The 27,656-nt window shown below is 46.9% G+C and overlaps 1 protein-coding gene across 6 annotated transcripts in view; it reads left to right on the top strand.

Annotated features, from left to right (window-relative positions):
* LOC119160839 (uncharacterized) overlaps window positions 1–27,656 on the top strand; it is a 274,511-nt gene that overhangs the window by 12,031 nt on the left and 234,824 nt on the right. For all 6 annotated transcript variants that reach the window (XM_075880678.1, XM_075880677.1, XM_075880676.1 and 3 more), the window contains exon 2: window positions 5,984–6,102. In XM_075880678.1, the coding sequence (XP_075736793.1) occupies window positions 5,984–6,102 (119 nt within the window). The remainder of the gene's footprint in view (window positions 1–5,983; window positions 6,103–27,656) is intronic.

Raw genomic sequence — 27,656 nt, 5'->3', positions numbered from 1 at the left:
GGTTTAGAGAGGGTAGATACAACACCGACCATCTTGTTCGTTTGGGGGCACAGATCAGAGATGCTTTCGTCCACAACAATTTGGCTGTGTGTTCCTCGATATCGAAAATGCTTGCGATATAACACGACGCTTTGGAATATGAGACCTGTCGCGCCTTGGCCTGATGGCATAACGTTTGGCATAATTGAAAGTTACTTGTGAAATCACATTCCGTGTCTGATTTGGCAGCGTTCTTTCCCAAATAATTGTCAAAGAAACAGGAATGCCGGTAGGTGGTGTACTTATCTGCACAATTTTTATTATCAAGACGAATTTTTTGTCGCCTTGTCAATCCCTCGAAATATGTTTTACTGCACATATGTCGACGACGTCCAGCTTAGTATCAAGTCTTGTGATCTGGCCTTGTGTGGGCGGAAGGTTCAGCTTGGTTTGAACAGTCTTCCATTGGGCAGAAAAAAACGGGTTCCGACTGAATGTACGGAAAAGCAAGTGTGTTTTGTTTTTTAGGAACAGAGGTATTGCTTTCTAACCTGATGATCAACTGCATGGGAAACGTCTTGCTGTTAATACTGAACATAAATTCTTAGGCCTAATATTGGACACCAAACTAACCTTCGTACCACACATCAAATATCTAAAAAACAAGTACATAAAATTCATGCATGTTCTAAAAATGTTGTGACGCACTACGTGGGGAATCGACCAGAAATGTCTGATGAATTTGTATAGAAACCTCATACTTACTCACCTAGACTATGGGTTAATAGCATATCAGTCTGCGACACCTACAGCTCTAAAATGTTTCATCCTGTTCATCATCTCGGCATCTGCCTCTCTACGGGTACTTTTCGCACTAGCCCCGTGGAGAGCCTGTACGTGGAATCGAAGGAATGGACCCTCCACGTACAGAGATGTTAGATGTCTTTTAAATACTATCTTACAGTGAACGCAGACAAGGAACACTTTTCACATTCTACAATAATTGACTGCTCAAGTTACGCTGTGTTAGAAAAACGGCCATCTATGAGACAGCCCTACTCACTCCGTGTGAGAGGCCTAGCGAAGAGAACCAGTATGCCGCTTGAACACCATTTGATGACTCCCACTGTATGCCTGCCACCTTGGCAATGGCAGGCGACAGATTGCGACGTGTCTTTTTTGGAGGTTACGAAGCATGCATCAATTGGAAATATCCAGACATACTTCTTAGAACTACAACATAAGTACACGTGTCCTGAGTTTTTTACGGGTGCCTCAAAATATAATGCTTCTATTTCGTACGCAGCCGTCGGCCCATCCTTTTCGGGAGCCGGCGTTCTGCACTCTGATACAAGCATTTTCACGGGCAAACTTAGGTGATACTGGCGGCCAATAAACACAATAAATAAATAAAGCTACAGAATTCAATAATATACCTAGATTCTCTAAGCGTAGTAAAAGCTCTGAAAAAACTTAAAAAGCACAAATTTCGTCCTTGTCTCGCCTTACTCACTTTTATGCATATTGTACTGATCCATCATCATCATCATCATCATCATCATCAGCCTGACTACGTCCACTGCAGGACAAAGGCCTCTCCCATGTTCCGCCAGTTAACCCGGTCCTGTGCTTGCTGCTGCCAATTTATACCCGCAAACTTCTTAATCTCATCTGCCCACCTAACCTTCTGTCTCCCCCAAACCCGCTTCCCTTCTCTTGGAATCCAGTCAGTTACCCTTAATGACCAGCGGTTATCCTGTCTACGCGCTACATGCCCTGCCCATGTCCATTTCTTCTTCTTGATTTCAGCTATGATATCCTTAACCCCCGTTTGTTCCCTAATCCACTCTGCTCTCTTCTTGTCTCTTAAGGTTACACCTACCATTTTTCTTTCCATTGCTCGCTGCGTCGTCCTCAATTTAAGCTGAACCCTCTTTGTAAGTCTCCAGGTTTCTGCTCCGTAGCTAAGTACCGGCAAGATACAGCTGTTATATACCTTCCTCTTGAGGGATAGTGGCAAACTACCTGTCATAATTTGAGAGTGCTTGCCGAATGTGCTCCACCCCATTCTTATTCTTCTAGTTACTTCAATCTCGTGGTTCGGCTCTGCGGTTATTACCTGCCCTAAGTAGACATAGTCTTTCACAACTTCAAGTGCAGTATTACCTATCTCGAAGCGCTGCTCCTTGCCGAGGTTGTTGTACATTACTTTCGTTTTCTGCAGATTAATTTTAAGACCCACCTTTCTGCTCTCCTTGTCTAACTCCGTAATCATTAGTTGCAATTCGTCCCCCGAGTTACTCAGCAATGCAATGTCATCGGCGAAGCGCAGGTTACTAAGGTATTCTCCATTGACTCTTATCCCTAACTGTTCCCATTCTAGGCTTCTGAAAACCTCCTGTAAGCACGCGGTAAATAGCATTGGGGAAATTGTGTCCCCCTGCCTTACACCCTTCTTGATTGGTATTCTGTTGCTTTCTTTATGAACCACTATGGTAGCAGTTGATCCCCTGTAGATTTCTTCCAGAATGTTTAAATATACTTCATCTACGCCCTGATTCCGCAGTGTTTGCATGACGGCTGATATTTCTACTGAATCAAACGCCTTCTCGTAATCTATGAAGGCTATGTATAGGGGTTGGTTATACTCTGAGCATTTCTCTATTACCGGACTGATAGTATGAATGTGGTCAATTGTTGAGTAGCCTGTTCGAAATCCTGCTTGTTCCTTTGGTTGATTGAATTCTAATGTTTTCTTTACTCTGTTAGCAATTACCTTTGTAAATAGCTTATATACTACAGAGAGCAAGCTGATCGGCCTGTAATTCTTCAAGTCCTTGTCATCTCCTTTCTTATGTATTAAGATGATGTTAGCGTTCTTCCAAGACTCTGGTACCCTTCCCGTCAGGAGACACCTCGTAAACAGGGTGGCTAGTTTTTCTAACACAATCTGTCCTCCATCTTTCAGCAGATCTGATGTTACCTGATCCTCACCAGCAGCCTTGCCCCTTTGCATGCTCTCCAAAGCTTTTCTGACTTCTTCTATCATTACTGGTGGGGTGTAATCTGGGTTACTGCTAGTTCCTATAGTATTAAGGTCATGGTTGTCTCGGCTACTGTACAGATCTCTGTAAAACTCCTCCGCTATTTTAACTATCCTATCCATATTGGTAGTTATTTTGCCTTCTTTGTCCCTTAGTGCATACATCCGACTTTTGCCTATCCCAAGTTTCCTCTTCAATGCTTTGACACTTCCTCCGTTTTTCAGAGCGCGTTCAATTCTCTCAATGTTATACCTTCTTACATCGCATACTTTACGTCTATTAATCAACTTCGAAAGCTCTGCCAGTTCTATTTTGTCTGTTGTACTTGACACTTTCATGATTTGACGCTTCTTAATTAGGTTCTTCGTTTCCTGGGAAAGCTTGCCAGTATCCTGTCTAACTACCCTGCCTCCAACTTCCACTGCACACTCCGTAATGATACTCGTCAGATTATCATTCATTGTATCTACGCTAAGGTTGGTTTCCTCACTAAGAGCCGAGTACCTGTTCTGCAGCGACACTCTGAATTCCTGTACTTTCCTTCTCAGTGCTAGCTGATTTATTGGCTTCTTGCGTATCAGTTTGTGCCGTTCCTTCTTCAAGTCTAGGCGAATTCGAGACCGTTCCATTCTATGGTCACTGCATCGTACCTTGCCAATCACTTCCACATCTTGCACGATTCCAGGGTGTGCACTCATTATAAAGTCTATTTCGTTCTTATTTTTGCCATTAGGGCTCCTCCATGTCCACTTGCGGTTTTCTCGTTTTCGGTAGCAGGTATTCAAAATCCGCAAATTATTGCGTTCTGCGAATTCTACTAGTAGCTCTCCTCTGGCGTTTCTAGTACCGACGCCATAATCTCCTACTGCCTGGTCTCCAGCCTGCTTCTTCCCTACCTTTGCATTAAAGTCGCCCATCACTATAGTATACTGTGTTTTTACCTTACTCATTGCCGATTCCACGTCTTCATAGAAGCTTTCAACTGAAGCGTCATCATGGCTGGATGTAGGCGCGTAAGCCTGTACTACCTTCATCTTGTATATTTTATTCAGTTTAATTACGATACCTACCACTCTTTCATTAATGCTATAGTATTCCTCTATGTTGCCAGCTATGTTTCTGTGAATTAGGAACCCCACTCCCAGTTCTCTTCTGTCTGCCAAGCCCCTGTAGCAAAGGACGTGCCCATTCTGTAGCACCGTATAAGCCTCATCTGTCACTGCATCTGTCACTGTAGCACTGTATAAGCCTCATCTGTACTGATCCAAGAACAGCCTATTGTATCCGAATGGGCGCCAGTGTACTGCGAAATGCAAGGTTTTGGTGGACCAGCTAGCTGGATCCGCCAACGAAACCACTATGAATACATCGATACGAATTCCTGCACTTGACCTGAAACTTTTTATAAAACGAAAGCTCAGGGATTATTGACAGAGATTATGGGACACATACACTGGTAATATACTGCATGTTATGAAGCCGCAGCTTGGTCATTTGCCGCCAGTATCAAAATGACGCCACACAGAAGTAATACTTACAAGGTTAAGAGCAAGAGATACACACACTACACATGTATTTGTTCTGTCTGGTTGCGATCTACGTTTGCGTGACAGATGTGAAGAAGCACTCACTGTGCTCTACAGTTTAATCCAGTGTAAACAGTTGGACACGCTGAGAAGACAACACTCTCCATTACCCTACCAACAACAAATACCACTTCATCCTGCAATGTTCGTCAGTAGGGAACCACTTATCACACAGAGAAAGTCGTACATTTCATGTCATACACCCAGGCATTCCGTAGCATGACCTCTCCAGAGAGGTGTCCACTGCGGTGGCTAAACTCAATAAAGCACTTGCCTCACGGCCCTTGGACGCAGGGGTGTGAACGATCGAGGCACTTGTGCTAATGCCATACATGTCTGCCAAGGTGTTTTATTAACAGAAACTTTTGCCATTCATTTACGCTACACACTTGCACCACGTGGTCATGTTTTTATTACCTTCATGTTTTTACCCGCCTTGGCAAGATTAATTTTAAGGCCCTTGTGCAGCCGCTTATCACAATCATTGTCCACATCTATAGCCTCATGAACTGGCGCTCTTAGGCCATCAAAAAATCTTTGCGCCACAAAACACCGAACATCATCATCACAGCAGCTCATTTTCCGTTATTGCCCGAGAAACTTGTGTTACTCGAGCTGAACCATGACTTCTTTTTTTTGTGAGGTAAGTTCACTACAAGAAGACTAGTGCACAGACTTCTCTGAAGTCTCCAAGACTTCGCACTCTTTGGGCATAAAATGGCCCTTGCGCCATGAAATACCTTTACATCATCATCATCTCTCAAGACTCCCGACTCCTACACAGGAATTCTTTTCTGGGAAACAACTTTTTCTGGGGAAATATCAGCTTTCGTATAATAAAGTGTAATGGCAGTAGTATATTTTCATAGTTATACTTTTTCGTGTTGTCTGGAAGTTTATGCGCGTCTGAAAGAGCGCTTCCAGCGGGGATGTCTACCGCTACCTCTGCGAGTCTGAGGAAACTAGCCGCTTTCCAGGAGCTGTCATATTGGCTGCACTCATAGCAATATTGTAGTTCATTGTGAAATATAGTAGGCAGCAGCTCCTCAGTGAGTGTTGAATATAGGGAGCAGAAGTGCAGAATTACGCGGATATGTTGTGTTGCCATTCCTAAGTGTAGGTGTGTGTCAGGCTTTTAAGCAAGTGATTTTTTTTGTATATACTCTTAGTTTCTAGCCTTTTCTACTGGATGAAGCGGTGTGTCTACGACAAACTGTCACGACCCCGTTCTGCTGTGGCTTTGGCTGTGTTTTTGACGACACTGTCAATTTTTGTTTGTGCATTTCTTTCGTTACGATATCTATCCTACCAATTGTTCTTATGCTGTCTTTTATTCGATCCATGCACTACAGTTTCTTCCTTTCTTATATGCAGTTTCCCTTGTCTGCATATCGCTCTCCGGGGGCTTAGACCCGACCACGCCTACTACCTTGCCATTGACTTTGAGGAAGTGATGGCTGGAGACGAAGACAAATGGGCTCCCCAGTATGCAGGTATGCAGATCTCATCAACCGCGCCATGCGCCTCCCTAAGAGCGCTGTGTGTGTTTGTGCTTGTTCGAGTCTGTCCGCTTTCAGTTGCGCTGTTCAGACTTAGCATGATAAACCAACTTACCCACCGACGCACTTGAGCTTTTTGTCAAGAAAGGCTCTCTCTCAGAACACAACTTTTTGCACATTCTCTGTGCCATTTGTATTGTTCGGCGAATCAAACATTATTTAATTCAATCTTTCAGTGCCGAGCTCCACGGCGATCTTCCGTAGTGATTCTTTTCTTTATTATCCATGTGTTATATATACATATATATAATGTAAAGATGTTTATGGTTCACTAAGAACAGCTGCGAGACAGCGTGAAGAACCGTTCAGAGACCGGCACAGCAGCGAACCGAAGCACGAGCCGAGAGAGCCAGGCGTTGGCGATGCTGCTCGCTGCAGGCACATCTTCGCCATCGCCCCTGCTGAAAAAGGAGCCATCATGTCGACCTAATAAGTTTAAGCCGAGGCTCATGGTACAGTTTCAGACGGGAAACATGGACGATGTCACGTGCACGCTGGCGCATGATGTCCAATTAGAAAACTGGCGCAATTAGGAAATTAACCCGAGAGGTCTTCTCCAAACGGTGTAAGGCCCCTCGTACCGGGGTACAAGTTTTAAGGAGAGCCCCGGAGTTCTGTATGAGATGGCGAGCCAAACAAGAGACCTTGGGGCGTAGTTGGGATCTGGAAGGGTTGTGCTACGTTTTTTTTCTGGCGTCGCTGCTCATCCGAGGTGAACGTACGGGTGAGCTGGCAGCACTATTCGGCTTGTCGAGAAGCATCGGAGATAGGTGGACACTTGCAAGCATTAGGATGGTAGGGAAGTAGGGTATCGATTGTATGGGAAGGCTGGCGTCCGTAAAGAAAGGTGAAAATCCCATAGTTGTCTGTAATGAAGTGTTACATGCAAATGTGACGTATGGGAGAACATGGTTCCAGTTGCTATGATCAAATCCCACGTACATTGAGAGCATATTATTCAGCATGTGGTAAAACCATTCCGATGATTGACGTTGCATTTCAAAAGCAGTTTCAACGACCTCGGAGAGGAAAGCGCGGTCTCTGTCTCTAAGGAGCTCTCGAGGTGCGCCATGTCGAAAGATAAAGCGACGTAAAATGAAAGAGGCGACATCCTGAGCTGTAGCGCTCGGCAAAGTGGCTGTTTCGGCGTAGCGTATCAGGTGGTCGACCACCACTAGGATCCACCGATTGCCATCTGGTGTCAATAGAAGGGGGCCGTAGAGGTCAACGCCGACACGATTAAATGGCTTGGCAGGGCATAGAAGTGGCCGCAATGCGCCAGTCGCAGGTAGCGGTGTTGATTTGCGTCGCTGGCAGTCAGGACAGCACTGCCCGATTTCGCGTACAAAATTGTACGTGCCGCGCTAGTAATAGCAATGGCGAAGGCGTTCATAGGTTTTGAACATCCCGGCGTGGCCACATTGCAGATGGCCGTGAAGAGAGGCACATACTTGCGATCTTAAAGTGCGTGGAACGACCAGTAGCCACCGGCGGCCATAGGGAGTGTAGTTGCGTCGATGAGCTTGATCGCGAATGGCGAAATTGAAAGTTTGACGTTGGAGGGATCGAGGTACCCGAAGGTTGGGCGTGCCTGGTGGATATTCGAGAATAGAAGTGATCCACGGGTCACGTCGTTGTTCGGTGGCAATCGAGTCGAGATTTAGCGATGACGTCCGGTTGCAAGTGTTTCGACACGTAGAATCTGGTGGTAACGGTGTGCGGGACAGGACGTCAGCGTTTGCGTTCGTAGCGGTATACGACGCGAATGTCGTACTCCTGGATGCAGAGTGCCCATCGCGCAAGGCGGCCAGAAGGGTCTTTCAATGTGGAGAGCCAGCAAAGCGCGTGGTGATCAGTTACTAGATCGAACAGGCGGCTGTATAAGTACGGAGGGAACTTTCCAAGCGCCCACACCAGAGCCAAACACTCGTTTTCGGTCACGGTGTAATTAGTTTCGGCTTTTGTCAGAGTGCGGTGAGCGTAGGCTACAACGTATTCTGAATAGCTGAGCTTTTGTTGAGCGAAAACAGCGCCTAGCCCGACGCCACTGGCGTCGGTGTTCACTTCGGTAGGAGCCGTCGGATCGATGTGGTGAAGAATAGGTGCGGAGGGGAGCAGACGTCGCAGAGTAGTGAAGGCAACGTCCCATGCAGGGGACCAGGAGAAAAGGTTCACGTCACCGTGAAGAAAATCGATTAATGGTGACATGATGGATGCAAAATTGCGAACTAAGCGCCGGAAATAGGAGCATAGGCGTACAAAACTGTGAAGTTCCTTTCGTGGTTGTTGGCTTGGGAAATTATGCGACTGCTCGAAGCTTTGCTGGGTCAGGTAATACGCCATGCTTGGACACAATGTGGCCTAGGATGACGAGCTCACGTGCAGCGAAGCAGCATTTTTTCAGGTTAAGCTGAAGGCCAGCGTTGGTCAGACAAGTCAAAACGTGCCTGAGGTGAAGGAAGTTCGTAGGAAAGTCAAGGAAGAAAACCACGACATGGTCCAAGTAACAGAGGCACCTATTCTACTTGAGGCCGCGTAGCGTATTATCCGTAAAACCTTGAAACGTGGCAGGCGCGTAACAAAGCCCGAAGGGCGCGACGGTAACTTAGTATAGTCCATCAGGTGTAATAAATGCAGTTTTTTGGCGATCGACTTCTGATATTGAGACTTGCCGGTAGCTAGACCACAAATCTAGCGGTGAGAATAATTCCACTCCGTGAAGGGTGTCAATGGCGTCAACGCGCGGCAAAGGATAGACGTCCTTGCGAGTTATCTTATTTAAACCACGATAGTCCACGCAAACTCGGTTAGATACATCTTACTCACGCACCAGTACGACAGGAGACGCCCAGGGACTCTGAGATGGTCGAATGGCGTCTCTAAGAAGCATATCTTCGACTTGATCGTTGATGACGGGGCGCTGTTCAGTGGAGCTACAATGTGGTCTTTGACGCAGTGGCTGGTGTAGACCGGTGCCAGCATATTTCACCTGCACGTGCGGCCCAGATGAGGTTGCCACGCATCGAAAGAATTCTGGAACTCAAGCACAAGATCCAGCAGGTCGGCATGTTCGGTGGTAGAGAGGGTGTCAGCGATGGCACTGAAAACGTATCTTTGGACGCCTCCTCGAGTGCCGAAAGTGCTTTTAGGTGGTCGCCGTTGTCATCCGGGACATCAACCAAATACGAAGGGTTGAGATCCTGCATGCGGCCGAGACATTCCCCCGCAATTAAAGTGACAGGTGTGTAAAGCGGATTGAGTACGAACATATTGCTTCTTCTGGTGGCAAGGTCAATCGTTGCGAAAGGCAATGACAAAACTCGTCGACTCGTGAAGATACCTGAAGGCATAAAAAGGCCTGTAGCACCGGTGTATGTGTGGCATGAAGCTGGAACAAGTGAAAAATTTCCAGGTGGAGTATCGGTACCTTCATGAACGAAGAACTTCAGCGGCTGATGAAGAGCGTCAATTAATGAGACATCACACAAGGGTGAAACTCAACTTCAGTGCATGCGCAGTCGATGATGGCATTATGGCTAGAAAGTCCCACCCGAGGATGACGTCATGCGGACAGTGAGGACAATAAACTTAACGATGTAAAGAGTGCCTTCGATGGACACTCTTGCTGTGCAGGCTGTGAGAGGCGTGACTTGCTGTGCGCTTGCGGTGTGGAGCGACAGTCCCGAAAGCGGCTTCATGACTTTGCCTATTAAATGGCAGAGATTAGCGGCAGTAACAGACAAGAGTGGCGATGAGGGCTTGTTAGTGATGCATTTGAAAGAAATTTATGTAGTGCGAGCCAAAAACGTACAGAGGAAGGAATAGACAGAAGACAGCGCTCTGTCCTCTCAGTCTATTCCTTCCTGTGCCCGTTTTTCGCCGCGCGCAGATTAAATGTCTTTCAAAAGCGTTCTGTCCTCTCAGTCTATTCCTTCCTGTGTCCGTTTTTTGCCTCGCGCTACATAAATTTCTTTCAAAGGCAGTAACAGAAACAGTGGCGCCGGTGTCCGCAAGGGCAAAAGTAGAATAACCTTCAACAGTTACTGCGACCACGTTAGCAGGAGAGAAGCGAGGGCTTAGACAGTTGAAAAATGGCGCAGTTTTTGCCTCTTGAACGGCAGTGCTTAGAATTGCTGGTCGGAGGGTCTGGGCTGGCGACGCTGAGGAAGTGCGATCGCCGACGAGGAGAGGGTGCGCGCTGCAGCTGGAAGTCAAGGTGGTCAGTAGGGGCATAGCGAGGTGACGAGACCAGCCCGTATTGGCCGAAGGGATGGCTGCCGGGTTGCGGCGACCGGGCATAGTCGCCGAACGTCTGAGGTCGACGGTGGCAGTAGCGGGCAACCTGTCCGGGAGTTGAGCAGGCGTAGCAAATCGGTCGGTAATCAGTCGTCCTCCAAGGATTAGCAACTGGTGGTGCCACCCAAGGTGCAGTATAATAAGCAGCCGGGTGTGGGGGCTGTGAGCACTTGAAGTAGGGCGGTTGCGGAAGCCTACACACAGCGTGTGCATATGTGAGCGGCGCGGTTAATGGCTGCATCTCTTGCGAACAGGCCATAGGAGGGGCCACAGGCTGCGCTGCATACGTAAGGGGCGCGGCCACAGTCTGCATGGCTGGCGGATAGGCTACAGGGGCGGCTTTCAGTTGCGGGACACGTGAGCAGGGAACACCGCCAGATAGAGGCGGCTCGTGGTGCGCAAGAGGAATAGCTTGGGCATCCGCTTCCGAAATAGCAGTGCGAAGCGGGGCGGGTAGACGGGTGGTGGTCTCGTGAGTAAAGGACACTAGGGAAAGTTGGCGGGTGCCTTCCTCATGGACGAAGTCTCGGACGATGCACATACGTTGTCGAACGGAGAGAACTGCACCCCGGTAGCCGCAGTATTGACCAGTGATATCATTGTAGTCGTCTGCTTGTTTCTCTTTTCGGTGCGTTGGTTTCGGTTTCGCAGTAGAATTTAGAATTACATTAGCTCGTAGTTATTACTGAAGGTCGCTTTTCGGAAATCGTCACGCTGCAGCGGGTTTTCCGCATCAAGGACTTCGACTCTTCTATTTGACGTAGCTGCCAAACTCCATTATTAAAAAGTTAACATAACTTTTCTAATAACCGTTTCAAATGATGTCTTCAACCTTCTTGATACGCCTGCCACTACAGAAAAATTAAGTGTGAAGACAGCGAGCAAATAGCGTCTTTTTCTGATGTTTAAACAATATTGGAAAGATTTCTTGAAACACCCTGTGTAGGTCTAAGTACTAATCGCTTTGTGGCGGTGGGGACCACTGCTTCTGCTTAGGGGGTACCAGCGTGCTTTGACGGTCACTAGAGTGTTCGTGTACTTCTTTCGGGCGAAGTAGTGAAGCTCCTTATTAAGTGGAAATTCATTGTATCCACTGTATGCTCGACAAAAACTAAGGCTGTTCGAAAAACAAGCCATATGCTCGTCTGCAAGCATTGCCAAAGAAATAAAAACATATATTATCTTGCAGTGCTCGTTCTCTGTTATCGGCTCGATTAGCTCAAATATGCCTTTTTGACGAAGGGAGCAAATTATCATGCGCGTACATATTGGTTGATTGCATTTAATTTTGCAACCTTACTTTGCTGGTAAGCTACCAAATGATCAGATTAAAATGGCTTTATCTGCGAAAGCAGAAGCATTTCTTTTCGAAACGGTTTTTAGCACGTGATTTGTGATGGTCTATGAAAATACGCGTCAAAGTTAGCGAAGCACGGAGTAAAACGTGTTGCCATCTCACCTTGTGGTTAGGGAAGTAGCTCGGAAGTAGCTGCGTTTTGTTGCAGTTATGACCCTTTGCGCACTTTGGACGAAGTTAGATATGTAGTTAACATTTACGCACGAAGCTTAGTACGAATGCTTCTCTCAGCTAGTTTTATAGCATGTAAAAATGAACCGGAATAAATACAAGACGCAGCTCCGGCAGTGAAAGGTGCAGGAAGTCACTTGCGCGATGTCTCAGTCAGATTTTCTCCTCGATGGGCAGTGCTGGCAAAGGTTTGGAGAAGTCTGCATCGCACATTCGGTGAGGGTACAAGTGCTTCTGGGATAGCACATCGCGTCAGTACCTGAAGCGCTGGTCGTTGGCGACCCGTTTGTAAAAACATTCACCATCCGTGAAGGGTAGTGCGAAGTCTCAGTGGACGTAAAGTCGCGCCATGAAGAGGATCGGCGATTCTGGTGTGCTTGAAGCAAAGTTGACGAATGTGGACGGCGATTAGGGCAAGGCCTTTAGTACGGTGAGACAGACCATCTACTGTCAACAAACGGAAAAGGCGCAGTCACTGAAAGCCAGTGTACACGTAGACCTTTCGTGAGCCATGGCAGTAGTCTCAAAAAAGGTGGTTCAAGAAGCAGGTCTTGCTGTTGCAGGAACGGATTGTCGTTGCGGCTACCACGACGATGGTAGAAGCTTTCAGGACGTACAAGTGTGGGGGAGATTCTAGTTATCTGCGTCAAGATATTTGTGACCTAGTCCAGCTAAAGCCGATACTGATGAAAGGTGACACTCGCCTTCACGAACGTAATGTCATTTGTCTTGAAGTGGAGCACAGACTTTTTCGGTTTCGGCACAAGGTCGAGAACCTACTGCATATCAGCTATTCGCGCTCCGGCTACGAGATGAAGTCTGGGTTCCCTTCGCAAGACGGATTGAAGTGTTCATAGGCGTATTTCATTTGCGAGTCGCCAATCAAGAAAATTGACGTTTCTTTTTCGGGAACTTGATGAAATATGGTTTTGACGTAGTCGTTTCATGAGCCATGGTGGTTTGAATAGAAGTAACAGGGAAAGAATCTCACAGACTCCGTAGTAAACATGGAAGCGAAAAAATACGGCTTACGTCGAAACACTTTTATTATACAAAATATATAGGCTTCGCCACGGTGGTCTAGTGGCTAAGGTATTCGGCTGCAGACCCGCAGGTTGCGGGATCAAATCCCGGCTGCGGTGGCTGTATTTTCGATGGAGGCGCATATGCTGTAGGCCCGTGTGCTCAGATTTGGGCGCACGGTAAAGAACACCAGGTGATCAAAAAACCAGAGCCCTCTACTACGGGGTCTGTCATAATCATATGGTGGTTTTGGGACGTTAAACTCCAGATATCTATCAATCAATCGACACTGCTCGCAATATCTTCTAGTAGAAAGAACACCGAGGCAGAAAATGGAACAGCCCGCCTGGCATACAGGCGCTTCTGTCTGCATTCCTTTACAATGGCGCAGTAGATGAAAGTGAAGTACAACGTCTTCGCTTCCTCGTTCATGGCACCCGCCAGCCTGCAGCCTCGATGAGCCAACGCCTCCTTCATTTGTTTCAATGTCAGTGCGAACCGGTGATTTTCAATTGGAGTCGTCGGTCTAACTTAGTTCAGAGAGTGGTCGTGATATAACGCTGCATGGTGGGTATCGTTGCTTCCGTCACTCGTGCATCCGAGCAATTTTACCCGTAAATGCTATAGATGTGTTACCCACTCCAATATCATACGTCTGTCAGATTGGCTTCTTCTTGATGCTTTGAGACTCGAAGCAATGCCACCGGCGCGTCAGAGCGGTGCATGCAGAAGCGCTGCAGTGACGCTTTTCCATTATTGCGACACCACGGACCCGAGCGAACGGGGGAGTTTCTACTCCCTCCCACGCCTAGTCGTGCGTGGCTTTGCCATGTCCGGGGGAAAAGGGGATCCTGGGGGTTGAGCCGACGCTGGGTGATTGGACCGTTAAGGCCCCCCTGCAGAGGCAACACACCCCTTTGGCCCCGGCTTCACGTAGATGGCACCCCTGGGCTGACCCACCCAGGGGAAATCGGCAGTCGCCTTTTCCTATCTCTCTCTCCCTACAACTTCGTCTTTTGTTCTCACTTTACATCTTTTCTGTATTCTCCTCACTTCATTTTACTTCCAATTTTTCCTAGCGGCAAGGGTTAACCTAGTGTAAATATCCAACCTTGGGTAGATATATTGGGTTATAGCAGCCATGTACGGCTGGCGCTTGCGCCTCCTTCGCGTCTCGCAGCGTCCCCTTGTTGGACTCGGTGGTGGGTGACTGGCATGGCCGCCGAATGAGCTGTCAAATTTATGGGAACCCCTAGCCCTCTCACAAATAATCGCCCCTCCAAGAGGTGGCGCACCGATGCAATTTTTGAATTTCTTCCGAACAAAAAAGATAACTTTCCAAAATACCACATTATCCACTATGAAAGTACAGAAAAGAAAGCTAGAAGCATTTCACCTTTGCTTGGGTCGAAATTCCTTATAGAAACACTGGGCGCAGGCTACAAGGCCACAAAGACCGCCAGTGGTGACCTGTTACTTGAAGTAAAAGACAACGCACAGTACTAGAGACTACATAAACTCGCAGCATTTGGGGATCAGCCTATCACTATCACACCATATCAAACCATGAACACAGTGAAGTGTGTTGTATCAGATTGAGACCTGATGGACCTCTATGATGATGAACTTCTAACAGGCTGGAAAGAGGAAAATGTCATTCAGGTGCAGCGTATCAAAATAAGAAGAGAAAATAAGGAAATCCCAATAAAACACATCATACTCACTTTCGCATATAGCACCCTCCCCACTGAAATATCAACAGGATATTTTAAACTGCCAGTTAGACCATACATACCCAACCCGCGGCGCTGCTTTAAGTGTCCGAGGTTCGGGCATGGCTCCCAGAGCTGCCGAGGACAGCTTACCTGCGCGAAATGCGGCACCAAAGGTCTTACCGCTGACGATGACTGCCAGCTACAAGTCCACTGCGCAAACTGTGAGGGTGACCATCCTGCATATTCTAGGTCATGCGTGGCCTGGAAAATGGAAAAAGAAATTATTAATACAAAGTTTAAATTGAACAAAAGCTTCCGTGAAGCGCGGCAGCGCGTTTCCCCGCATTTTGCTGGGAACACAACGTATGCCGAAGTGGTGCGAGGAGGGTCAGCACCACTTCGGTTTTCGGCAATGCATTGGACCATGCCCAGCGTGCCGAGGCAAACGCCACAAGCCCCCATGGGGGGAGCAGCCTCGGCTGTCCCACCCTCCTTGAATACAGCCCACCAAAGGCCCCTGTGAACCTTGCCAGCAGCCAGGGCACCACACAAACTAAAGAGGTCCCCTCGACCTCCAGCCCAGTGAGGTTTAAGGCTTCGTCTGTCACAACGAAGCCTACAACGAAAACAACATTATCTGTCGTCTCTCCTGTGGCGATGGACACATCAACTGCACCGGCGCAGACTGCGCCAAAGGAGCGGCGGGGTCCCCTCGAGCGCTCTAAAAAATACAAAACGGTAATTACAGGGCCTTCTAAAGGCTCTGTAAGATAAGTCACTTCTCTCTTTAGACACCAGCCACACTCATTTTGTAGACACAGCACTTCTTTACTCCCATAATGGAGACACAAATAATACAATGGAACGTCAGAGGACTACTTCGAAACCTCGACGATGTCCAAGAACTTCTACACAAACATTCTCCAAAAGTGCTGTGTGTACTGGAAACACACTTAAAAACCAACAATACAAATTTTTCGTGTCAATATGTTGTCTTCCGAAAGGACAGAGATGATGCTGTGGCGTCATCTGGTGGTGTAGCCATTATCGTTAATCGAGGAGTAGCATGTAGTCATCTACCACCACTAACATCCCTACAGGCAGTGGCTGTTCGAGCAGTTTTATTTAATAAGCTCGTCACCATCTGCTCTCTATACATACCGCCGCAAAACCGTCTGAAAAAACATGATTTCCAGTCTTTAATAGATGAGTTACCAGAACCTTATCTGGTTCTAGGGGACCTGAATGCGCACAGCGGTTTATGAGGTGACTGTCGATGTTGCCCACCTATTGCCCATATTCGAACATACTTCCTAAATCTTCAACACAGCACGACGTCGTCTCATCGAACAGTTCCTCTTTTCATGAGGTGCTTGTCTGTTGAATAGGAAAGAGGCAACATATTATAACCTTGCAAACAATACTTACTCCTCCATAGACCTCAGGTGGCTGTTCGAGCAGTTCTATTGAATAAGCTCGTCACCATCTGCTCTCTATACATACCGCCGCAACACCGCCTGAAAAAACACGATTTCCAGTCTTTAATAGATGAGTTACCAGAACCTTATCTGGTTCTAGGGGACATGAATGCGCACAGCGGTTTATGGGGTGACTGTCAATGTTGCCCACCTTTTGCCCATATTCGAACATACTTCCTAAATCTTCATCACAACACGTGGTCGTCTCATCGAACAGTTCCTCTTTTCATGAGGTGCTTGTCTGTTGATTAGGAAAGAGGCAACATATTATAACCTTGCAAACAATACTTACTCCTCCATAGACCTCAGGTGGCTGTTCGAGCAGTTCTATTGAATAAGCTCGTCACCATCTGCTCTCTATACATACCGCCGCAACACCGCCTGAAAAAACATGATTTCCAGTCTTTAATAGATGAGTTACCAGAACCTTATCTGGTTCTAGGGGACATGAATGCGCACAGCGGTTTATGGGATGACTGTCAATGTTGCCCACCTTTTGCCCATATTCGAACATACTTCCTAAATCTTCATCACAACACGTGGTCGTCTCATCGAACAGTTCCTCTTTTCATGAGGTGCTTGTCTGTTGAATAGGAAAGAGGCAACATATTATAACCTTGCAAACAATACTTACTCCTCCATAGACCTCAGTATCGCATCTCCTTCACTTGTACCCTTACTTCAGTGGAAAGTCATAAATAATCCATACGGAAGTGACCATTTTCCTTTAGTTTTGAGTAAACAATATATGAATGTCCGCCACATGCTTCCAAATGGCTGGTAAACAAAGCCGACTGGGAACAATTTCAAAATATTACACACTTACGTTGGACCGACATATGCGGATTAGGCATAGATGAAGCTGTGCATTACTTCACGGCTTTTCTTAATGACGCAGCAGCCAAGTGCCCTCCACAAACATCTGGACTGCCCGGCAAACGACACGTCATGTGGTGGAACATTGAGTGTCAGAATGCGCGAAAGGAACAGAACAGGGCATGGATGTTGCTGCGGAACTCACCGACAGCGGAAAACCTTGAGAGCTTCAAGAAAATAAATTCTCGAGGCAGGAGAACGCGTCGGCAGGCCAGAAAAAAAAAGCTGGCACAAGTTTTTATTAGGGATAAATTCATATACACAAGAGGCTAAAGTCTGGAACATGGTTCGTAATGTAGCAGGAAGAGAAGTACACTCACTCCCACTCGTAAACACACAGGGTGACGGCCTGGAAGATCAAGCGAACTTCCTCGGTGCACACTACGAGCAGGTGTCTAGCTTGTCACACTACACTGAAGCTTTCCAAAGATACAAAGCAAAGATATAAAAGCAGAAACTAGAATTCAAGTGCACAAATTACGGAGCATACAACCAACCTTTCCACTTAGCTGAGCTACAAACATCACTAAACACTTGCAGTAATTCCGCTCCAAGCTACAACCAGGTCACATATGAAATGTTGAAAAACCTGCCGCTCAAAACGCGAAAAACTTTAGTCTCTCTATACAATACTATCTGGCTTTCAGGCAACATCCCTGCTTCCTGGAAAGAGGCTATTGTTATCCCTATTTTGAAACAGGGCAAGGACCCTTCCTCAGTTTCAAGTTATAGGCCCATTGCACTAACCAGCTGCCTTTGTAAATTTTTTGAAAAAATGATAAACCGCCAACTTTTACATTTTCTTGAAACACAAAATCTGCTCGACCAATTTCAGGGGGGGTTTCGAGAGGGTAGATCCAGAACTGACCTTCTGGTGCGTATCGAGGCACAGATTCGAGACGCTTTCGTCCCCAAACACAACTTCCTCTCAGTGTTTCTCGATATCGAGAAGGCCTATGACACAACAAGGCGTTTTGGCATATTAAGAGACTTGTCTCACCTGGGTGTGCGCGGTAGAATGCTTTCCATGATCGAGAGTTACTTGTCCAATCGGAAATTCCGTGTCCGTGTGGGCAGTATTCTGTCGCAAACATTTGTGCAAAAAACGGGAGTACCGCAAGGTGGTGTACTTAGTTGTACACTTTTTATTATTAAAATGAATTCCTTGTACCTGTCTATCCCCCGCAACGTGTTCTATTCCACATATGTCGATGACGTCCAGCTTGGCTTTAAGTCATGCAACCTAGCGATGTGTGAGCGGCAGGTTCAGTTAGGTTTAAACAAGGTCTCCAAATGGGCAGAGGAAAACGGATTCCGGCTGAACCCAGGAAAAAGCACGTGTCTAGTTTTCCCGAAAGAGAGGCATGCACTCAGAAGCCGACATTGAACTTAACGGCCAACGTCTGTCTGTGAATGCGGAGCATAAATTCCTAGGCTTAATCTTGGACAAGTAGACCTTCGTACCACACATAAAGTATTTAAAAACAAAATCTTTAAAAGCCATGAATGTTATAAAAGTGTTGTCACGTACTACGTGGGGTAGTGACAGGAAATGCCTCATGAACCTGTATAGAAGCCTCATTCGCCCCCGCTTAGATTGTGGGGCCATTGTTTATCAGTCTGCGAATCAAAGTGCTTTGAAGATGGTGGATCCCGTGCACCATTTGGGCATCCGCATTTCTACGGGTGCTTTTCGCAGCAGCCCCGTAGAAAGCCTTTACGTTGAGTCAAATGAGTGGTCGCTTCATCTGCAAAGAACTTACATGTCCTTTGTATATTTCTTTAAGGTGAAAGCAGACAAGAGGCACCCCTCATACTCTACTATTAATGACTTGTCGAGCTCCATTCTGTTTCAAAACAGGCCTTCAATGAGGCAGCCCTTCTCAGTTTGTCTGACGGGTCTAGCTGAGGACACTGAAGTGTAACTCGAACACAGTTTAATGGCTGCTGTAGCATACCTGCCACCGTGGCAGTGGCCGACTATAGATTGCGATGTGTCTTTCCTAGAAGTTACTAAACATGCGCCTAATCCCATATTCGAACATACTTCCTGGAACATCAGCACAAATACACACGTCCCGAGTTCTTTACAGATGCCTCTAAGTCTAACACCTCTGTGTCCTACGCTGCTGTCGGCCCTTCCTTTTCGGATGCTGGCCCTCCACATACAGGCACAAGTATCTTCACAGAGGAAGCTTACGCGATACTTGTGGCAGCTAAACACAACAAGCCATCACAAATACAAAAAGCAGTAATCTATACGGACTCCCTCAGTGTGGTAACGGCTCTGCACAGTCTTAAAAAAACAAAAAACTTTGTCCTCGTCTCACTTTACTCTACTTTATGCACACTATACACACTCAAACAACATGTTGGAGTGTGGTCGGTGCCAGGGCACCGTGAGATTCAAGGCAACATGCTGGCGGATCAGCTAGCTGCATCCGTCCACGAAAGCACCGCGATTACACCCATATCAATCCCGGCCCTTGATCTTAAGCCGTCTCTCAAACGAAAGCTCAGGGACTATTGGCAGAGCAAGTGGATACACACACACAAAACAAACTGCACGTTATCAAGCCACACCTTGGTCATTGGCCACCAGTATCAAAATCTTGTCACACAGAGGTAACATTAACGAGGCTCAGGATAGGACACATATACACGACACACTCATATCTTTTGTCCGGTGGCGATCCACCATTGTGTGACAGATGTGGTGAAGCACTAACAGTTCGTCACATTTTAATTGAGTGCAAACAATTGGATACTAAGAAAACAACACTTTTAATCACCCTACCGACAACATATACCTTTACACCCTGCAATGTTCGTCGGTAGGAAACGGCTTTTTAGTCATAAATCATTATTAGCGTTTTAAAAGAAATTCATAGCTTTCATGTCATATACCCGGGCATTCCGTAGCACGACCTCTCCAGAGAGGTTTTTGCTGCGGTGGCTACACAATAAAGCAATTGCCTCACGGCCCTTGGACGCAAGGGTATGAACGAGTGAGGCACTTGTGCTGATTCCATACATGTCCACCATCGTTTTTATTATCATTAACTTTTGTCATCTATTCGCACCACACACACCTTTCACGGCATGGTCGTGATTTTATTATTTGTATATCTTTACCCGCATTACCGCGAGGAATTTTATGGCCGTTATAGAGGCGCTAATCACAATCATTGTTCACATCTCTTGTCTCATGAACTGGCGCTCTTTGGCCATCAAATGGCCCTTGCGCCAATAAACACCATATATCGCTTTTCCATTATTTGCCCGCATAGCGCCACGAACGGCAACACACTATCTCCAAACACCGTATCTTTCACAGAACTAGCGTGACCGCCTATATTGTGAACACGAGGAATGCAAGGCGCCGCGCCACGGATCTGTACAAGACTGACCAAAAAATAACTTTATAAGACTTGCATCATGAAACGCTGCTTGAGGGGCTCTCTGTCCATGACAGCAAATTACACGCGAAGCCTAGGCGATGAGACAGCAAGAAAGCACTAGAGGAGAGGGTGTTGTATTGTTGTATCGTGTGCATCTGGCTGGCATTGACAAAGTAGAAGAGGCGTTTGGTAAACCGAGCTTGAGGACGGCTTCAAGGCCTCCTCGGCAATTTCTCACCACTGCTGGCATAATCATTCACGACAAGCTAAGCGATTCACGCGTCCTTGGTTCTGTACCCAGCCGCCGTTAGCACAGGGGCCATCGCGCACTCTACGATCACCACCCAAGACTCGTCAGGTGCCTCGATCAGAAACTGTGCAAAATTCTCGCGCGTACTGCCAAAACTGTAGTGTCAACTATACCACGTGCCGTCGCTGAGCTCTGGTTTCTCGGCTGCCACTTCACCATCGTCGTCTATTCTGGCAGTGTTGGTTTTTCGCGGCACCCAGGGCGACGTATTCCTGTTGGTCGAGACCACTAACTCTAACTCTCTCGGCACCATCCTTGCCTCGGTGAAATATCGCAAGTGTATAATTGCTATCGACCACCTTCGCCATGCCGCCAGGACATGGCATGCCTAAGGGGGCATCGGGCAGCAATTGTGGACTGAGTGATGCGCCATGATCACAAATATCTTTCACCATTTTTGACAATCCTGTGACGCCATCTCCTACGGCAAACACTCTACCACGGATGGGAGCTGAGATGCAAGCCAATTCGACGGCACACTTGCGCCCTCCAACTGCTATGCAGAGAGCATCGAAGACAGTTACGCGGCAGACATCAACACTTGCGGTGAGCAATGCTCCTTTCCAGAGACCTGCGATTCCACGATGTTGCTATATGCATGACCATAACCAGACAACAAAGCTCACTTCAAGCAAGAACAGTCACTGACGGTACTACCAGACCAGCAGCACGTGCGAACACCCAGAGCCCGCTGTTTTTTTTACCAACACGTGTGGCTTCAGTGAAGTTCAGGAAGAGCCCGTGGTATCCATGACAGTATTCACAGACCCACCAGAGGCCCTGACCATTCCGGAGTATCTTGATGATGCATCATGTATCCTGATGAAGTGTGCACCGAAACAACCTGTCAACCTCCCACTCAAAACCTCCTCCCGAGCCGCGGGACGCCAACGACGTCCAAAGTGGCGCGTCTCTAAGTGAATACAACACGACTGCAAATCTTGCCATCGAAGACCGGTCACTAAAGCCCAAGTTCATGAATGGTTTAAGTGACGACCTAAGCTCATCAAACCTAGGCGGCTCTGCTACACCAGATATTAAGGTGGACTTACACCCGACGTTGCAGCTAAAGCCTATCAATGAGTTCGTTGTGGCTGCTGTGTTCATCCCGTCTAAACTTGGCGCTTCACTGTCACTGGTGTTCCGGTACGCAAAACACCCGAAAGCACATTCAGGAGTACGACTGGATGATCATCGAAGGCACTTTTCCGCGCTGAATATTCTGACGCCTACTAGATTCGCTTTCTGCACCGCACATTGAGTTGCAGCGTGGCAGAGGCGCTGAAATATATATATATATATATATATATATATATATATATATATATATATATATATATATATATATATATGCAGGCATGGTGGTTGAGTGACAGTTGTGTTGCATATAGTCAAGCAGATCCTCCGTGAGCCACTCACGGAGGATCTACCCGAATATATATATATTTATATAATGTGTGTGTGTGTGTGTGTGTGTGTGTGTGTGTAAGTATGTATATAATTCGTTCGCATTGGGGGATTAGTGGTGACGATGCTCGGCTGCTGGCGTTGTTAGGGATTCGCTGTGTTACGATGGCAGCTGAAGCCTTCGCCCGTGGGTGACTTAGAGGCGGCAATTATTTTGAAAGCAGCAATGCTTACTACAGCAGGCTATAATTAGTACAGAGCTGACCAGCCCGACAATGTCGGCCGAGGCAAAATGCTCAAACATCGGGGTGGTATGGCCTTAAATAACGTTTTGGTCTATTCTCTGAGACCAGTTCCGTGTGCTTGGCGGAGCAGGCGAAGCCTTTCCCGGAACTGTACGTGGCTCGCCGTTGTCGTCATGTAAGGTGGCGCTAAGAGGGGAGAGATTTCACCGGAACTGCGCTAATTCTCATAGAAATAAGCGCTCCCGAACGAGAACCATGACTCTGGCATGACTGCACGCCCGTCACCTGACAATGCATCAGGATTTTTGAGCAGTCTAGCGCAGCTTGGAAAAAGGGATGCTGGTTGACCGTTGAGAACTCTAGCCGTTCCGTTCTCTCCCCCCGTGGTGACTTTTACAGCCCGGCAGAGGGTCACTACGAGGACCGAAAATCAACACGCCAAACCACTCGGATAGAAGCAAGCACTCTCTTAACGTCCCTTATAGCACCAGCCCAAGGCAGCAAAGATATATATTGACTTTCGTTTATTTATTACAAGTTTTAGCACGAAAGAAGTATCCATTAAAAGCTTAAAACACTAGCCCCCTTGAATGCTGGGATCACTCTACAGCCCCGATGCCAAGAAAAGATGCGTAACGTCCTAATTGCCCTAAACTATCTTTAATGCCATACGAGTAGGTCGGAACCAACTGAGGCAGCCAATGAAAGCCATTCTGCGCAATTTTAGTGGAATAAATTTTCGGAATGGTAGAGGCTGGCCTTCCTTCTTACATATCAGTACAAGCGCAATTCAAAGCAAAACAAATTGGTTAGTGCAATGCAAAATTGTTGATAGAGTTTAAAGCAAAAGGAAAACAAAACACTAAAAACATGCAAAACACGTCAAACCAGAAGGATGTGCCTCAAATGGTCTGAGAGATTTGGGCAGCACTTCAAAAGCTCTGCTGAGAGCATCTGCGTTTGTGTGCAGCTTCCCTTTTTTATAGCGCCCACGAAAGTTATGTTGCTGAAGCGTCAAGGTCCACCCAAGTAAGCGACCGCTCTTAGAGAACATGTTGTGCGACCAAGTCAAGGGGAAGTGATCAGTTTCTACTATGAAGCTCCATCCTGAGACGTAACATGTTAGCTAAAAAATTGCACAAACAAGGCAGATGCACACTTTTTCTGAAGTGTTATGAGCTTCCTCTCTGACACTGAGCTTTCTGCTGAGATACAAAATGGCTGCTCTTGTCCTTCGGCGTCTTTTTGGCTCAAAACTGCTCCTAGGCTGCCGTGACTGGCGTCACATTGAAGTAAAAAACTCCGAGAAAGGTTTGGCGCAGCCAGCATGGGTTGTTTTGCGAGAGCGTCTTCAGGCTATTAAAAGCATTCTCTTTTCTTGTATCCCACGAAATGACGGAGAGAATCTGTCGGAGGACTAGCGAAGTTGGAGTAAATGTTAACGTATTTTTAGTAATACCCAGCCAGTCCCAAAAATGCCCTCAATGCCGGCTTTGTGGTGGAGCGACGATACTCTAAAACGGCCGCAACTTTCACCTCAGACGGGCTGCGATGGTCACCCCACGATGTGGCCGAGATATCTTACGCTTGCGCATCCTAATTGGCATTTCTGCGCTCTCACGGTGAGGCCTGCATTTCGTAGTTGAGCCAGACTGATTCTCAAGTGAGTTACATGCTCGGCCCACGTATTAGAGAAAATCGCCAGATCATCGAGATACGGGAGGACCAAATTTCCCAAACCCGGCAACCCCCAATTTATGAAGCTTGAGAAGCAATAAGGAGCGTTGTTTAAGCCTAAAGCAAGCTATATAGAGCGAAATATTCCCAATGGGGCTATGAATATGGCATAACGGGAGGCTCGCTCCATCAATAGGACTTGCCAGTATCCCCTTACCAGATCTAAGGTGGGGATATATGTGGATTTTGCCACGGTTTCTACACTCTCCTCAATATTAGGTATCGGATGCATCATATCAAACCTGATGTTATTTAGTCGGTGGTAGTCCACACGTCACCTAGGATCTTGTCCTGGAACCTCGAGCAGTATCAGTAGAAAGGTGTAATCGCTTTCACCAGGACCGATGACCCCCAAATCACTCATGCGGCGGATCTCAGCTTCCATGATCTTTTTTTGCCTCGGTGATACGCAGTAATCCTTGCTATTGATCGGTTCTTCGCTTCATAAGTGAACATCATGCTTTATCACAGAGGTTTTCCCTGGTTTATTACAAAACACGTCTGCGTTGTCTCCAGCCACTTTCGTCAGACCGTCACGCTGACTCTCCGTGAGACTGTGTTCTTCGGCAATAAGCTGCATGAGCCTACTAGCTGGTACGTCCCTTTCGCGTGGAAAACTTATGAGGTCGGTCTTCACTTCGTTCGTCACATTTACTGTCATGTTAACCAGGGCATGGCACTTGATGTAAGGCTTCAATAAATTACTGTGGGAAACCTTACCTTTCTTTCGGCCCAGTTTTACCTCTTAATTTGTGTCTAAAAGCTTGGCCATTACTTATAGCGGGCCCTTCCACTGCATGTCCATTTTCTTTGTTTTACATTGTCGTAGCAGCATTACCTAGTCGCCGATATTGAAAGTGCGCTTCCGGGACAACTTATGGTAGTGTGTCTTCGCTTAAGTCTGAGCCGCTTTCACGTTTTCCTCTACGAGCTCTGTAGATTCAGGTTGTTTCTCCAACAGATATAACACGTAACTGACTACGCGCGGGTCTTCTTAATAGCCTTCCCACGTGTATCTAAACAGCCGAAATGGAGATCTTGAGCTTCTCCCATAGATGAGCTTGGCGGGACTGCACCCTGTTGTCTCGTGGGGAGCAGACCGTATGACGAACAGTGCTGCGGGTATGCATGCCTCCCAATTTTTGTTATGTTCAAACCAAACTGCTTTCCAACTCGCTTAAGTATGCCATGCATACACTCCACGGGGCTAGACTAAAAATGTCCTATGGAGCTGATGATTATTTTTATTTCACAGCATTCAAAAAACGCCGTTGTGAGACAACTGGTGATTAGGCTGCCGTTGTGACTCTGAATTTCTGCTGGAAAGCCAACGCGAGGAAAAATGGATAAAAGAGCACCCACAATGCAGAGAGAGGTGAGCTCTTTCAGTGGAACCGCTTCAGAAAACTTCGTTCCCACGCACAAAACAGTTAAAATGTAGCGGCTACCCGAACGGGACTCGTGGAGGAGGCCAGCAATATCAATTACGAGCCTCCGCAACGGCTCTGTGATAACAGGCACTAATCTCATCGAGACTTCCGCTTGCATGTAGGTTTTCCTACTGTCTCACGATCGCATGAAGTTTTCTACATTTTTTGAGCATCTAGGCCAATGGAAATCCTGTGCGAGCCTCACATTTGTTTTCTTCATGCAGATGGCCCGCCCAGGCATTTCCAAGCGCCAGTTCCAAAAACTGTCGTCGGTACTTCTCTGGCAATAGAAGCTGGCCGAAAGTTTTACACTCAGCGTCCCAATACTTCGATACATGAGCCGTGCCTTCGTTATTATTATTCGTTAGATGTTATTATGGGCTACTCCTTCTTTCTCGTTATGCTGAAGATTCTTACGGGAATCACTTTCCTGCGCAGCGACGAGTATGTTACCGTGTACTTTACAGAGCTTTTCGCAACAAGTGGATATGGATCCAAGTAGAGATGGCTCAACTTTCTGCAGAAGCGCCCTCTTTTTATTCACCTCCGCAGGATCGTCGCATTCGGCAGCAAGTACTGCATCCGGCGCCTTACCTCCTTCCGTGTCCTCTGATACCCTAGTCGCCTCTTGGCCCGAATCTCCCTGGGGAGTGGTCTCACACTCCACTACCTCCTCGTTCGAAACCAAGATCTCAATTCTCCTTGCGAGAGCGCGGGACCATGATGGCGTTAGTACCACGCGAGGGGAGATGAAAATGATTGGTCCTTTTCTTTCGGGAGCTGCTCTGATTTGTTAGAAAAAAGGTACGAAAAATCTTGGGGTAAATTAGGGCTCACGGCAGCCTTAGTGCCCAGTGTTACAAAATTTCTCTAGAACCACAGCAGCGATTGGGAAGCACGCTTTTTGCTCTTCTGCGACCTGTCTGATCTAGGTGCATTCGCAAGTACTTACAGCACCCACGGCCTATAGGTGGCGCGCCGTGCAATCCAAGATGGCTGCGGAAGGATGATAGAGCCGTGAACTCGCATAAGAAACAGTATGACGTGTGGACGTACTCCCCGTGCCGCTTCCACTGGATCAACTCTTGATCGTCAAATGAATTTAATATCAAACCAAAGTACTTTCCCAATCAATAGTAGCTGCTGAATGTTCGCTACCTCATTTCTCGCTGCAGTGCAAAGATTGGTGGTGTTAGCTGATCAACCAAGTATTAACGATGCTTTGCGTAATCCTGTGCATGCTACAGAAAACGTCGCGAAGCAGAATTCACCAATTAACTGAACGGCATTTCGATATTATTTGTGCCGAGCCTGTCTGGTGAATTTGCCGCAGTAGAAGGCCACTAGCGAATAACCCGCCGTCGCGGCTGCACAGGAACGAATGTTTAACGTAGCGATACCCCACAGGAGCGTCTGTGAGAGCAGGCGTTTGGTGCGTAGCGACACCACGGACCAGTACTAATGGGGGAGTTTCGACTCTCTCCCACACATTGCCGTGTGTGGCTGAGCCGTGTCATGAAAAAGGAGATCCTGGGGGTTGAGCCGACGCCGTGTGTTTGAGTTGAGTTCGAGTTTATTCAACCATGTGACAAGTACGCGAAAATACACTGTATACGTGGTTTGGTGCGAAGGAAAAAAAGCTGCATTTCACAGCTTGACTGGCCCCTTCTCGCAGAAAAAAATCTAAACTACAAATTTACAAAAAGTTACAAAGAACAGCCAGCGGCAAGTGACAATACAAAAAGAAGCACGCATGTGGCCCATGACAGCAAATAATAGAATCACAACTCTAAAATACATACAAAAATATTCATAACAAAGCAATGCATGAAAGAATAAAAACTAGATAACCATTAGAGAAATCACCCAACATTCATTTACAACGCAATGAGCAGATCTGATTTAACATTTCAGTTTTAGACAATATACGCAGATTATCAGTTGTTAGTTTCCATTTGTTCATCACACTTGGAAGGCGGTAACGTAGTGTTTCAAATCCATAGTTTGTGCGAGTAAAAGGTACGTGCCAAGTCTCCGTACAC

Source organism: Rhipicephalus microplus, chromosome X (assembly GCF_043290135.1).
Source record: "Rhipicephalus microplus isolate Deutch F79 chromosome X, USDA_Rmic, whole genome shotgun sequence".
Lineage (NCBI taxonomy): Eukaryota > Metazoa > Arthropoda > Arachnida > Ixodida > Ixodidae > Rhipicephalus > Rhipicephalus microplus.
Note: the sequence above shows the minus strand (reverse complement) of the source record. Positions and strands in the feature narration are given on the sequence as shown.